This window comes from Oryctolagus cuniculus (assembly GCF_964237555.1).
Source record: "Oryctolagus cuniculus chromosome 16 unlocalized genomic scaffold, mOryCun1.1 SUPER_16_unloc_1, whole genome shotgun sequence".
NCBI classification, from domain to species: domain Eukaryota; kingdom Metazoa; phylum Chordata; class Mammalia; order Lagomorpha; family Leporidae; genus Oryctolagus; species Oryctolagus cuniculus.
In genome coordinates this window covers 4,061,854-4,073,898 of record NW_027208201.1, presented here as the reverse complement: position 1 = coordinate 4,073,898, position 12,045 = coordinate 4,061,854, and the positions used below count along the sequence as shown (strand labels likewise).

The 12,045-nt window shown below is 58.7% G+C and overlaps 1 protein-coding gene across 7 annotated transcripts in view; it reads right to left on the bottom strand.

Annotated features, from left to right (window-relative positions):
- The window catches only part of EVI5L (ecotropic viral integration site 5 like), a 28,319-nt gene that overhangs the window by 13,627 nt on the left and 2,647 nt on the right, over positions 1 to 12,045 (bottom strand). For 5 of the 7 annotated variants that reach the window (XM_070067536.1, XM_070067530.1, XM_070067533.1 and 2 more), the window contains exons 2-5: positions 2,604 to 2,787; positions 993 to 1,182; positions 428 to 652; positions 281 to 355 (exon numbers count right to left, since the gene is read on the bottom strand). In XM_070067536.1, the coding sequence (XP_069923637.1) occupies positions 281 to 355; positions 428 to 652; positions 993 to 1,182; positions 2,604 to 2,740 (627 nt within the window). In that variant the 5' untranslated portion in view covers positions 2,741 to 2,787. Of the gene's footprint in view, positions 1 to 280; positions 356 to 427; positions 653 to 992; positions 1,183 to 2,603; positions 2,788 to 3,589; positions 3,777 to 12,045 lie in introns of those variants that run through there. The other 2 variants (XM_070067532.1, XM_070067531.1) reach the window with 2 other exon arrangements.

Sequence of the window (12,045 nt, the reverse complement as noted above, 5' to 3'; positions counted from 1 at the left end):
GGTTGGGCCTGACCGTTGCCATAGCCCACAGTCTCATCCACCTGCTTGTGTCACGCTCCTGTCTCCTCCCAGCTGCCCCTCTTCTCCCACCTGGTTTCTCTGGAGGAAACTCGCAGGCCCCACGAGCACTGTGCTGGCTGCCTTAAGTCCAAGCTGACCAGCCCTGGGAGCCACTGTCTCTGTCCTGGGCAGGCGCCCGGCCCCTCTGTGTCCTGAGCATTGGCGGACATGGGTGGGTGGGTGGGTGGGGACCCTGGCTGGTCTGGCCCAGGCAGCCTACCTGCATGAGGAGCAGGCCCACGATGAAGGCACTGCCCTGGCAGTAGCCCACCTCCCGGTCGACCAGGGAATAGGCCTGGGGAGGAAGGGTGCGTCATGAGCGCAGGGGCCCAGGGGGCGGGCCGAGGGCAGGGGAGCCCCGCCCCACCTTCATGACGTTGAAGAGCACTTCCTGGCCCAGGCTGTCCTGGCCCTTGAAGAACTCGTGCTCCGGGTAGGTGCGCGCGATGTCCCTTCGGATCAGCTTCTCGCACGGCGAGGACATCTTGAGCAGCTCCGAGTACTGGTTCTTGACGGGCATGTCCGTGGCGCTGCACAGGAGCTGCCACACGATGGCCCGGAAGTGGTGTGGGATGCCCTTGCGGATGAGCTCCTGGGCGCAGGGCGGGGAAGGGAGCGGGAGGCCGGGGCTGGACTCCGTCCTAAGCAGGCTTCCCCGGGCCACCCAGCCGAGCCCCTTGGGTGTGACTTGTCCACACGCGGCCTCTGGCTCAGAGTTCTTCCAAGCCACTGTGCCGCGCCACGCGGGGAGAGTCCCCAGTCCTTAGAGGCCAATGCGGTGCAGAAAGCCCCGCCCCTCACTCCCTCCTGTCCCCGTGTCCCGGCAGGACGCCCCCAAAGCGCCGCTAGCAGACGCTGGCATTGCCCAGTGGCTGGGTGACCATGCCGGCTGCCCACCCGCTCTGCCTGCCTGGCCTCCCGGCCCCCGCCACCTTGAGCAGCTTCTCCTTCCGGCGCCGCCACTCCTCCCACTCGTTGGCAATCCGGCCCCACAGGATCCACGTGTCCTCCTCCAGGTGGCTCAGGTTGGAGGAGGCCGAGGAGCTGGACACCAGCGAGGAGCCGCTGTTCCGCCGGGAGCCATTCATGGAACGCATGGACTTGGAGTCGGCTTCCAGGAGCCTGGGTGGGAAGGGCATTGGCAGTGGCTCCCGTGACTCCCTGGAGCTGGGGTCTCTGGGAGGGCTCCAGGCATCGGTCTGGGTCAGTTTTGCTGAGTGACCTTGGCCCATGACCTGACCTCTCAGAACCAAGGTCCTCACCTTAGCCCCTTGGTGTGGTAGAGTTCCAGGCTCTTGGCTTCTGTCTGGCCCTGCCCTGGCCACTGTGGCCATTTAGAGAGTGAACCAGTGTATGGAAGGTCAATCTCTCTCTCCTCACCCCCTATATAATTCTGCTTTTCAAATAAATAAGTACATTTTTTAAAGATAATTTTTGGGGCTAGCATTGGGATGCAGACATGTAAGTTGCCTATTCCAAAGTGGGCATCCCATATCAGAACATAGGTTCCAGTCCCAGCTACTCCACTTCTGCTCCAGCTCCCTGCTAATGCACCTGGGGAGTCAGTGGATGATGGCCCAAGTGCTTGGACCCCTGTCACCCATGTGGAGATCCGGATGGAGTTCCTTGCTCCTGGCTTTGGCTTGGTTCAGATGTGGTTGTCGTAACCATTTGCAGAGTGAGCCGGAAATTGAACCCCACTACTCCAACAGGGGATGTGGGTATCTCAACCACTTGGCCAAATACCAGCTCCAGATATTTACCTTTTAATTTCATCTCCCAAGCATTTTGAAATATCCTTGTATTAACCATGTGTTTCTGATGCTTCTGACAGATGGGGCCCCTTGCAAGGCTGGTTAGTTGCTAAAAGCAGTAAGGGACTCATGTACCGGTGCACCTTGCATCTGTAAACCGACCAGTCCCAGCCCACACCCCAGCCGCCTCCTCCCTCAGACTCTCCTCTCACATTCTGTGCCATGATTCAACTGCCCCAGTCACCCCAGGGCCGGGTAACCAGATACCTTGGGCAGCCCTGGGCCCCAGCCTGCTGCAATGATCCAGACTTGGGAATGACAACGCGGCTCCCCCGCCTCGCCTGTTCCTTCCCTGGGAACCACAATAAAGGCTCTGCCTGCACTTGCTCTGCTCCTTGCCAGCCCTGGGCCTTCCCTGTGCGGCTCTGCCTGTGCTGTGCCCCTTCCTCTTGGCAACAAACTCTTTTCCATGGCAGGGGTGTCAGGGACCTGTGGGTGTCGCTATACCTGAGTAATAACAACACTTTTATTTGAAGTTGCTCAGGGGGCAGGCCTGAGGGTGCAGCAGGAGGCCTGGCTCCAGAGGTGCAGGTTTTAGCCTCTTGCCTGGAGTCACCTGACCTCTCAGACCCTGGCTCTCCTCATCTGAACAGCGGCCTAGCTGTCCAGCCGTGGTTGGGAGGGTGCGAGCTGCTACCTTGTCCAGGGCTCAGCCCAGCTCTGAGTATGAAGGGGCCCAGGGACTTGTGCACCCCTGAGGCCCTTCCCCGGGCCCCAGCCCCCACTCACCGGTTCTGCTCTTCGAGCTTGGCCAGCAGCTCCAGCTCATCGGGGCTGAGGTTTTCAGAGTCCGAGGTGGGGGAGCAGGTGGGGGCTGACAGGGCCTCCTGGGACGAGGAGTCGGGGCTCAGAGTGGGGCTCGCCATGGTGGGCAGGCTGGTCCTCTCGGAGTGGGATTGGGTCACAGTTCTATCTGAGGGCCAGAGACACGTGTGGTTGGCATTGGGTGGGTGCTCACCCCAAGATGCCGGCCCTGGGCCAGCCCAGCCTGCTTGCCCTCCCCTGCGACACTTCCTCACCCCAAGCTTGCCACCTCTGGCCCATCCCCTCCATGCACCCCTCGTTCCCATGCACCCAGTCCAGCTGACAGCTGTGTCGGCTCCTTGCCTGGCTACTGGGATCCCTGTCTGTGGGGCCAGGCCAGATGCCTGGACCTGAGCTGTCCCACCATGAAGGCCGAGTCTTAACTCCACACCCTGAGTCTGCTGCATGGCCCAGGGTGGGGCTCCTTGTCACTCGGGGTCCCAGCGACCCTGCAGGGGCCTTGGGGCTGTAGGAGCCCCCGCTTCTGCGGCCCTCTCTCACGGCTTGGTCCCTGTCCCCAGCTGCAGCTGCCCTGTGAGCCCTGCCTCAGCACCTGACCTTCCCCATCTCATCAAACAAAGTGGGCTGCTGGCACCGCCCAAGCGGTTCCTTTCTGCTGGTAATTGTTCACCACTGCCAGCGGCCGGAAGAACCGACTCGCTGTGGGCCAGGAAGCCAGGGACACACCACAGAGGTGGGAGTCAGCGCCCTGGTGGGTGCAGGGCCAGAGCTGCAGGCTGGGAGGGGAGCTGGGGCTTTTGCCTGCCCTGCGCTGGGCGCATTTCTCCTGTTCTTCCTGGGGTGGCCTGGCCCGACCCTTCTGGGGGGCTTCAAGGACACTGGACTCCTGCTTTGTGCCAGCCTGGCAGGAGGCGGGTGAGAACCATGTCAGGCTCCAGGCTCAGATGGACCTGGGTCTGAAGTGTGGCTGGGTAACCCGGGGCCAGCCACTAGGCTTCCCTTGGTCTTCAAAGACTGAGATCTTGCAGCACCTCTCTTGGAGGGTGGCCCTGAAAACCAAGCAGGCTGTGGCACTTTGAGTGTTTAGAATACTGCCTGGCGCTCCATGACGCCCAACAAGTCATTATTGTCCAACCAAGGCCAGGGCTGTGGTCTCCAGGGGAGCCAGGGCTCCTGGGTTCTGCCATGGCCATGGAACCCCAGGGGAGGTTCTAGAGCTAGAAATGGCTCTGGGGGCGGGGGGAAGGTGGGGACTGGGGACGGTGTTCCCCAGGTGTTCCTCCTGCCCAGTCTTGGGAAGCCCAGGCTAGCATGCTGGCCTGAGAAGGGGGTGGCTGCCAGGGTCCCTGCAGAGGGGACAGGGACAGGATGAGGGGAGACCACTTGACACCTGCCTGGCCATCCTCAGACTCCTTCCCGTAGTCCAGATTCAGTCCCCAGCCCACACCCCAGGGCCCACAGGAACCCTGGACCTGCCCCTGGCCGTGTACACAATCCCAGTCCTCCTGTCTGGGGTTGTTTGGTCATGGGGTGGGCCCGAATCCTCCTTCCCCAGTTACTCAGTGGCTCCACAGGGCCACTGGCTCTTCCTGTCAGTTGGGTGCTTAGGGCACTGGGCTTTGGGGGTGGCAGGGACCCTCCCATTGCCCAGCTTGCCAGGGACCACCTACCCTTGAGCCTGACCAGGAATGAATCATTTCTGCAAAGTGACAGTGGGGCTGCTCGGGGCCTCCCATGGAGTCAAGGTCCACTCACAGCCTGCTGGGCCAGTGCCAGGTTGTGGACAGAACAGCACAGCAAGGATCCAGGGATCTCTCTGGGCAGGGAGGGCAGGAGGTGGAGGCCAGGGCCAGAATATCAAAGCCACAGCAGGGCTGGGGGAGTCTCGAGAGCTCAGAGGACCACATGTGGCCAGAGGAGTGGCCAGGACCACCCTCGCCCTGCTGAGCCAGGAGACCCAGCCTCAGGGTGCATTGGCCTCACCCTGTTTCCCCTAAGGAGCCTCAGAGAATGGCTCAACCCCAAGCCCGGGGCCAGCGCTGGCCGAGTTGGTGGGGCTGTTATTGCATATGAAGGCATGTTGCATGCAGGAGGTAGGACAACTTAAAAACACACAGCTGGCATTCGCAGCCTGGAGTCCTCCTGAGCCCTCCAGAGCTTTCTGACTCTTCCCAGACTGTCCAAACACTGCCCAGCCTTCTGGAAGCCTGTGTGTGCATGTGCATGTGTGTGCACACTCACTCACACACATGCACTTAGAGACACGTGTGAAGCAGCACACACACTTGGACCTACACACATGCATTCATATGATGCATACATGCTTAGTCAACTTATACACACATACACACTCCCATAGACTCTTACACCCACTCCCTCACATGCACACTCTCATAACACCCCCGCCCACGCCATGCACACTCATACACACACAGGCACACACTGTTCAGACCATGCCACCCTGGGAGCCAGTGGGTTTGCACCAGGGGCTGGTTTGCTGCTGTCCTGGTCCCGAGGGTGGCCCTGCTGCCTTCTCCACAGCACTATGTCCCACACGAGGCCAGCACAGCCGAGGGCTGTCTGAGGGCTGGACGCTGCTGTAGGCTGGGGCGTGCAGCAGAGCCAGATGGGCAAGGCCCATCCTCTCGGCAAACAGCCACGCCCACTGTGCACAGACCGGCCCTGGTCTCCCACGCCCTCAACTCTGATACTCTGCTTCTGCTGCACCTGTCATTGAGAGGGGGTCCCTGCCCGCACTGCCACCTGCCACAGTTGCCCAGGGCAGCCCGCTGCTCTGGCACTGGACCAGGCTGCAGGAGTGGAGGCGGGCTGCTGGGCATCTTGGACCTCCCTTCCCCTCTCTCGGGGTCCTGGGTCCTCTTCCCTGAAGTCCCCTCCCCGCCTGGCTAAGGAGAGACTGCCTACCCTGGCCAGGCCTTCGAGGTCTGCTGTGTGGTGCCTCTTCCTCCGCAGGTCAGGCCCTTGATCTTGGCCTTGCGTGCCCTTGAGGATCTTGCTCTCAGGGCTTCGATGGCCAACCATGTCTGCGATTGTGAAGCCCTCATTTCTGGCTGTTTCCTTTCTCCCAAGCACCGGCCAAGACTGCAGTTCCCTAGCTATTCCATCACAGCCTCTGCCCCGCCCACCTCCCCTCCCGCCAGCCCTCCACGTGCTTCTGTGGCCCCTGCCCTCCTGGAGCACCGGGGGGGGGGGGGGGGGGGGCGGGGAAGAGATCAGGAGACGGTCACCCAAGCCCTCTGCTCCTTCCCTCTCACATAGTCTGGTCTGCTATCTGAATGCTCCAGTCCCGCAGCTGCTGTCCTAAGGCCACCTCCCACCTCTGGTCTTCTTCTGTTGTCTCTCTCTCTCTCTCTCTTTTTTTTTTTTTTTTGACAGGCAGAGTGGATAGTGAGAGAGAGAGAGAGAGAGAAAGGTCTTCCTTTGCCGTTGGTTCACCCTCCAATGGCCGCTGTGGCTGGCGCGCTGCGGCCGGCACACCGTGCTGATCCAATGGCAGGAGCCAGGTGCTTCTCCTGGTCTCCCATTGGGTGCAGGGCCCAAGCACTTGGGCCATCCTCCACTGCACTCCCTGGCCACAGCAGAGAGCGGCCTGGAAGAGGGGCAACCAGGACAGAATCCGGCGCCCCGACCGGGACTAGAACCCCATGTGCCGGCGCCGCAAGGCGGAGGATTAGCCTAGTGAGCTGCAGCGCTGGCCTCTTCTAATGTCTCTTTCACTTCTGATGTCTCTGGGGCCACTAGAACCACAGAGACCTGCCGCTCTAGCCACCCCACCCACTTGCCCAAAACGCTGGAGCAGGGTATCTGGCCTAGTGGTTAAGACGCCCATGCTCCACTTCCGAGTGCTGGGGACGGATTCTTGGCTCGAGCTTCCTGCTCATGTAGACCCCGGGAGGCAGTGCCACCCAGTACCTGAGTCCCTGCCACCCACGCAGGAGGCCTGGACTCAACTCCCAGCTTCCAGCATTGGCCCTAGCCAGTCCCATCGTGGGCATTCGGGGAGTGAACCAGTGGGTAGGAGTGAACTCTCTCTCTCTGCCTCTCAAATACAAAATAAAACTCATACTTTTAAAAAGGGTAGGAGGAGGGTATTGTGGTGCAATGGGGTAAGCTGCCACCTGTGACACTGGCATCCAACATGGCACCAGTTTGAGTCCCGGCTGCGCTGCTTCTGATCCAGCCGGGACTTAAATGCAACGAAGGATGGCCCCAGTGCTTTAACTCCTGCTCCCCGTGTGGAAGACCCGGATGGGGTTCCTGGATCCTGGAATTGGCCTGACTTAGCCCCAGCTATTGCTGCCATCTGGGGGCATGAACCAGTAGATGGATGATGTCTCTCTCTCTCTCTCTCTCTCTCTCTCTCTCTCTCTCTCTCCCTTTCTCTCCCTGTAATGCTTTTAGATAAATATATACATCTTTTTTAAAAATTCAAAAACAAAACCACCACCTTGTGGCAGCTCCTCTGGGTGGGGTGGAGCCCAGACTCTCTGCAGGGTGCACATGACCTCCTCAGCCTCACCCCTTCCCTCAGCTCAGCCCTCTGCACCCACACATGGGTTTCCTCCTGCCGGGCCTGCATGTGCTACCCCTATGAGGAGAAGGCACCGCCCAGGCTCTGGTTTGGGCATCCTTTCTGTGCAATCGTTCCTGTCAACCCCCTCCCTCTAGCACCCAACCCTAAACCCCAGGCCAACACACGCTCCACGTCAGTGACTTCTGTGCCTGCCTGCTCTACGGGCTCCTGAGTGCTTCCAGGGCCAGGGCTGATCTTAGCTCCTACGCCAAGGTCCTAGTGCACCATCTGGCATGCAGACATTCGGTGCATGAACAAAGACAAACGTTCTCGTGCTGCTCAGCTGGCCGATCAAGGTCAACGTCCACGGTGATGGTCACGTGGGAATCACGTGCTCCCAACAGGATGTGAGATGCACCCCTCGCCTCTCTGTCTCCCTTTCTCCAAATCCATCACCCCAGTCTAACCAAGAGAAAAACATCCACAAACTCAGATTAGGGGAGATTCTACAAGCCACTTGATCAGGCCTCCTCAAAACGGTCAAGGTCACCAAAAACAAGGAGAGTCTGAGAAACCACCAAAGGAGCCTAAGGAGATGTGGTGACTAAGGTCAAAGGTCACATTGCAGGCACGTGGCCTAGCTGTTCAGATGCCCCTATGTCCTGCCACGGAGAGCTTGGGTTCGAGTCCTGGCTTCATTTCTTATCTCAGCTTCCTGCTAACGCAGACCCTGAGAGGCAGCAGGGGATGGCTCAGGTACTTGGGTTCCTGTTACCCACATGGGAAACCTTGGTGGCGTTCTTGGTTCCTATCTTCAGTTTGCTCAACCTCAGCTTTGTGGGCATTTGAGGAGTGAACTAGTGGATGGGAAATCTCTATTTCTCTGTCTCTTTCTTGACAAAAAGCATCATGTGAGATCTTGGGGGGTGGGGTGGTCCTGGGACAGAAAAAGGACATTAGGGAAAAATCTCAGGACATCTGAGCCAATGGCAGGTGTCAGTGAATAAAGTCGCACGGTGAGGCAGCCACAAAGTGGCTAGGAGGTGTATGGGGGCTCTCTGTGCTACCTTCTCCATTTTACTGTAAGTATAATACTGTTCTACAAAACAAATGCTACTTTTTTTTTTTTTATAAATACATGTAAGAAAATAATTCTGTAGCAGTGCAGAGAGGAGGAAACAAAAGCAATGCCATGTCATATGGAGCCGAAGCTCACTCCTGGGGGCCTCCACTTGGCCGCAGCCGGAAAGGGACTTGACCTCGGATTTCTTTTTTTCTTTCTTTCTCTCTTTCTTTCTTTCTTTCTTTCTTTCTTTCTTTCTTTCTTTCTTTCTTTCTTTTCTTTTCTTTTCTTTTCTTTTCTTTTCTTTTTTTCTTTTTCTTTTTTTTGACAGGCAGAGTGGACAGTGAGAGAGAGAGAGGTGAGAGAAAGGTCTTCCTTTTGCCGTTGGTTCACCCTCCAATGGCCGCCGCAGCCAGCGTGCTGCGGCCTGCGCACCGCGCTGATCCGAAGGCAGGAGCCAGGTGCTTCTCCTGGTCTCCCATGGGGTGCAGGGCCCAAGCACTTGGGCCATCCTCCACTGCACTCCCGGGCCACAGCAGAGAGCTGGCCTGGAAGAGGGGCAACCGAGACAGAACCTGGCGCCCCAACCAGGACTAGAACCCGGTCTGCCAGCGCAGCAAGATGGAGGATTAGCCTAGTGAGTCGCGGCGCTGGCCGACCTCGGATTTCTGCTCCCAGAGCCCTTGCCCGCTTCTCCGGCTGCTCTGCCACTCTCCACGTTTCTTTACTTTACGGATGATACACGTGAAACAGCGAGCACTGTGTGGCTTTAACCACAGTCGATGTTTTCCAACAGGGAGTATGAGCAGGTGCGCGTGAGCCATCTTTTGGCATGTGGCATTTTCAGAGGCTGGAGGAAAGACCCCAAGTTCCTTTTCCATCGTGGCTCCCTCCCTGGCCCTCTCCCTCCGAGTGACAGAGAGGGAGTTAGAGAGGTGGTGAAACAGAGATGGAGAGAGATAGGCATAATCTTCCACCTACACTGGTTCACTCCCCCAAATGCCTGCAACAGCCAGAGCCAGCCCAGGCAAAAGCCAGGAGCCAAGAATGCCACTGGGGTCTCCCATGTGGGTGGCAGAGACACAAGTACTTGGGCTATCACTATGCCTCCCAGAAGTGCGCATTGGCAGGAAGCTGGATTGGAAGTCCAGCAGCCAGGACTTGAACTGGTACTCTGATATGGGATGAGGGCACCCCAAGTGGCAGCTAAACCTGCATGCCCCGGGCCCCTGCTCCCACATCTGATCCTCTACCCCTGAGGATTACTGGGGACACCAACTCCTTTCTCTGTCTAAAACCTTGAGAGAGACCACGCAATCCCAATTTGTCCAGTCTGACCAGCAGACTCCTGGGGAGGTGGCCTGGCCAAGCATCCCAGGTCCTTTTCCTGGGCCGGGAGTGAGTGAGCGGCCTCTTGGATAACAAGGATGACAGCTGGAATTGAGAGGTCACGGATGGCTCTCCTCTTGCCCCAGTTCTAGCTGCTTCTCCACTGCTCTGGAAGCTTCCTTGGCCTTGGAACATGGGCAACTGTCCCAGATCCCGTGGCTCCTGGTGAGAACCTCTCCTCCTCCAGCTATCTGATCCTTGGTGTGCTGTCTTGAACCGTGGTTTCTCTGTCTGCAAAGACGTCTAATGACAGTACCTACCTCACAGGTTCTTTTTATTATTTATTTTTTAAAAGATTTATTTATTTGAAAGGCAGAAAAAGGGGATGGGGGAAGAGACAGAGAGAGAAAGAAACCTAGCTGTTGGTTCATGCCCCAGAAGGCTGCAGCAGCCAGGAGCCCAGAACTCCATCTGGGTCTCCCACATGGGTGGCAGGGGCCCAGGGACTTGGGCCGTCTTCCGCCGCCTCCCCATGGACTGGAAGCAGAGAAGCCGGGGCTCCAGCCTGCACTCTGATACGGGGTGCTGGCATCCTAGGTGGTGGCTTTACCTGCCGCACCACAACACCGGCCCCCACCTCACAGGTTTTGTTGAGAGCAGTGGGAGTTTATACCTGCCAGGTGCTTGGGACAGGGCCTGGCCCGTGCTGTTTACTCCCTGTTGGATGGAAAGTTCGATGCAGGCAGGGGCTGGCGTTGTGCAGCCCACTGTGGGTCCCCAGAGTCTATTGCCTCATCAGACACCTAATATTTGTGGAATGCATGAATAAACCTCCCTTGCTTGGCAGGCCTGCCTGTACGTGGTGACCCTGTGGAAAGATGACACCCAGTACAGCTGCACTCATTATTATCCGTCACAACAGAAGCAGGGGAAGCCACACGCGGCTTCAGGCTAAAAGCTGAGGAATCTCTTGGGGGTAGCCAGAGAGTTTCCTGTCTTATATTCCTACCAGTTTACTCTCTGCCACCATAACAAGTTCCTGTCTCTGTAACGGCACAAGGAAAAGGCTACAGCCCTCCTAATTCCTTCTGGGCCCTGGAGGCCCCGACAGGATCTTTTCTGCCCTCCTCAGTCAGCTGTCCTGGCTGTGGGGGCCCGAGGGGAGGGTGAACAAGGTCATGTGACGATCCCTCACCTGTGTCCTGCCTGAGCATCACTCCCAGTGCTGCCCCTGGGAGCCCTCCAGGGCAGACCCAACACCAACAAGGCTTGGCTTTGGTGAGCACCTGCTGTGCGTCCCGGGCTCGCCCGGGACTGACTCATCTGTGAGCCCCCATGGGACCCTCGGGCCGGTGTAGGGGACAGGAGTTAGCTCTGGAACCACCCTCCCTCCTTCTCCTGCCTGCGTTTGGCTTCCAGACCTCCCTGGGAAGGGCGAGGGTTTGTGGATCCCTTTTGCTGGGGGCGGGGGGGGGGTCCCTCCAGGCGTGTCCCGTGCAGGACACAAAGGCCCGCAGGATGAAGCCCATCTGAGGAGGCACAGGCAAGCTCACTCCCCTGGAGGATCCACGCCTGCTTCTGTCTCTGGGCCGCGGGCCAAGCCCTTCTGCTGCCTGGAACACCCTTTCCCGCCACGCCTGCCTGGTGACCGCATCCACACGTCATCCTGCTGCACCCTCCCGATGCCTGCGGACGCGCCGGGCCCTTTTCCTGGGCTCTGGCAGCAGCACTGTACAGAATCCTGTCTCCTGCCTCCCTGCTGCAGCAGGGGGCCAGCGCCAGGGCAAGGCTGGATCCCGGCCCCTCCAGCTTGGTTTGCCAGAGCCAGGGAGCGTTAAATGAGATAATATGTAAGTGGAGCACGTGGCTTCAGCTCCTGTCTCAGGGGGGCCAGATGGGGCTTGGGGATGAGGCCAGACTCAATGCCTGGGATGTGCTGGGGCTTTTATGTTCTGCCCGAGGGAACTGAAACATACCTTCCTCTTTGAACCCCTTCATCATCAAAGCACAGACACGAAGACATGGATGCACGTCCCCGGGTCTAGGAGACCCCTCATGAGCTCTCTGGAGCCTTGTGTGTTCCTCCAGGGTTCACAGCCTGCCCCCGGGGCCATCCCACCCCACTGCTTCCCTACAAAGTCCCGCCCCGGGAGGTTCTGGAGTTTGCTTCCTGTGCACGTGACCTCCAGGAGTCTTTTTCAGCCACTCCTTCCTTTAGCAGGTGGGCAGAGTCTTGTCCTGGGTTTCTGCCGGGGCAGGCATTTAGCCTGGCTGTCGGGACGCTGGCTGGGACAGCTGCAGCCCGTGCTGGGAGCACCTGGGCTCCATACCCAGCTCCGGCTCCTGACTCCAGCTTCCTGCTAACACAGACCCTGGGAAGCAGTGGGTGACAGCTCAGGCAACTTGGTTCCCGTCACTCACGTGGGACACCTCAACTGAATTCCCAACTGCTGGCTTCCACCTCGGCCCAGCCCCGGTTG